This window comes from Amphimedon queenslandica, unplaced genomic scaffold, assembly GCF_000090795.2.
Source record: "Amphimedon queenslandica unplaced genomic scaffold, v1.1 AMPQUscaffold_10049, whole genome shotgun sequence".
NCBI lineage: Eukaryota > Metazoa > Porifera > Demospongiae > Haplosclerida > Niphatidae > Amphimedon > Amphimedon queenslandica.
This window is the reverse complement of record NW_003549680.1, coordinates 1-1,234: the sequence shown is the minus strand read 5'-3', so window position 1 is coordinate 1,234 and position 1,234 is coordinate 1. Positions and strand designations below refer to the sequence as shown.

Genomic DNA, 1,234 nt, shown 5'->3' with positions numbered 1-1,234 from the left:
TGGTGATAATGAAGAAATTACTGATGAGAAGAAAAGTTCCTTTAGCTTTAAAGCTATTGCTGTGTCTTGTATGAAAATTTTCACTAAAAAAGAAGCAAAAGCTCATGATTCACAAATCGGTAAAGCTGATACAAAAGGAATCTCAATAGAAGGGAAGGGATTGAGCGTCAGTGCTGATGCTAAAGGGATTGAAACAAAAACTGCAACAGTGACAGCAGCTGGTGTGAAAGGAGAAGGCAAGATAAATGTCAATGTAGAAGGGAAGGGCCTAAGTGCAACTGCAGCGGATTTAAAAGTAACAGGAGGAAAGGGAAATGTTGGAGTAGATGTTAAAGCATCAGTTAAAGGTGGGGATGTGTCAGCTCTTAAAGCTGATGTCAGTGGTGCTGAAGGTAATGTTGGTGCATCAGGGAAAGCTGAAGGTGTTGGCGTGGCTGCTGAAATAGCTAAAGTAAAAGCAACTGGAGGACAAGCCAATGCCAGTGCATCTGCTGAAGCAAAAGCAACTGGTGTAGCTGCTAGTTTTGGAAATGCTACCGTTTCTGGAGCTAAAGCAACAGCAAATGCCTCCAGCTCAGCAGAAGTAAAAGGTGCTAGTATCAATGCAGGAAAAGCAGATATCTCTGGAGCTAATGCTACAGCACGTGTTGGAGCTAAAGTTGAAGTTGAAGGGTTTGATGGACAATTTGGTTCAGCAAAAGTTGTTGGAGTAGAAAAAAAGATTGAAACAAGTGCAGACATGAATATAACAGGTAAAAAGGTAATTATGGGTACAGCAACTGTTGAAGGAATAAAAGGAGGAGCAAGTGCAAAAGCTACAGCAAGTGTTGAAGGCTCAACAATAAAAGCAGCAAATGTTAGAGTGACTGGAATAGATGCTACAGCTTCAGCTAAAACAAGTGTTAGCACAGGAGGATTTGAAGGAGAATTCGCTAATGTTCAATTAAGTGGACATGGAGGTAGTGGAGTAAGTGCTAATACTGAATTGAAACCAGGAGTGCAAGCTGGTAACATTAGTGCTGGTACACACATGCGTCCTGGAATATCTGTTTCTACGAAAGTTGGAATTGGAAATTTTAACTTGTCTGTTGGTCCTCCTGGAATCAGCATTGCACCAAATTTTGGCGGAATTTCTTTTGGAAGTGCTGGAGGAGGAAGTGGTTGTAAGGCTGTTGCTGTCATTAAAGGGAAAGGAAGTAATGGTGGAGGAGGAGAAGGAGAAGAAGCCGATGTG

General features: G+C 41.7%; 1 protein-coding gene across 1 annotated transcript; it reads left to right on the top strand.

Moving 5' to 3' along the window:
* Positions 1-70: 70 nt before the first annotated feature.
* Positions 71-1,196, top strand: LOC109590417 (PE-PGRS family protein PE_PGRS33-like; the record flags this gene model as incomplete). Its single annotated transcript, XM_020006340.1, has 1 exon — positions 71-1,196. A coding segment is annotated over exon 1 (1,126 nt), but the record flags the coding sequence as incomplete, so codon positions are not given.
* Between the last annotated feature and the right edge of the window lie 38 nt (positions 1,197-1,234).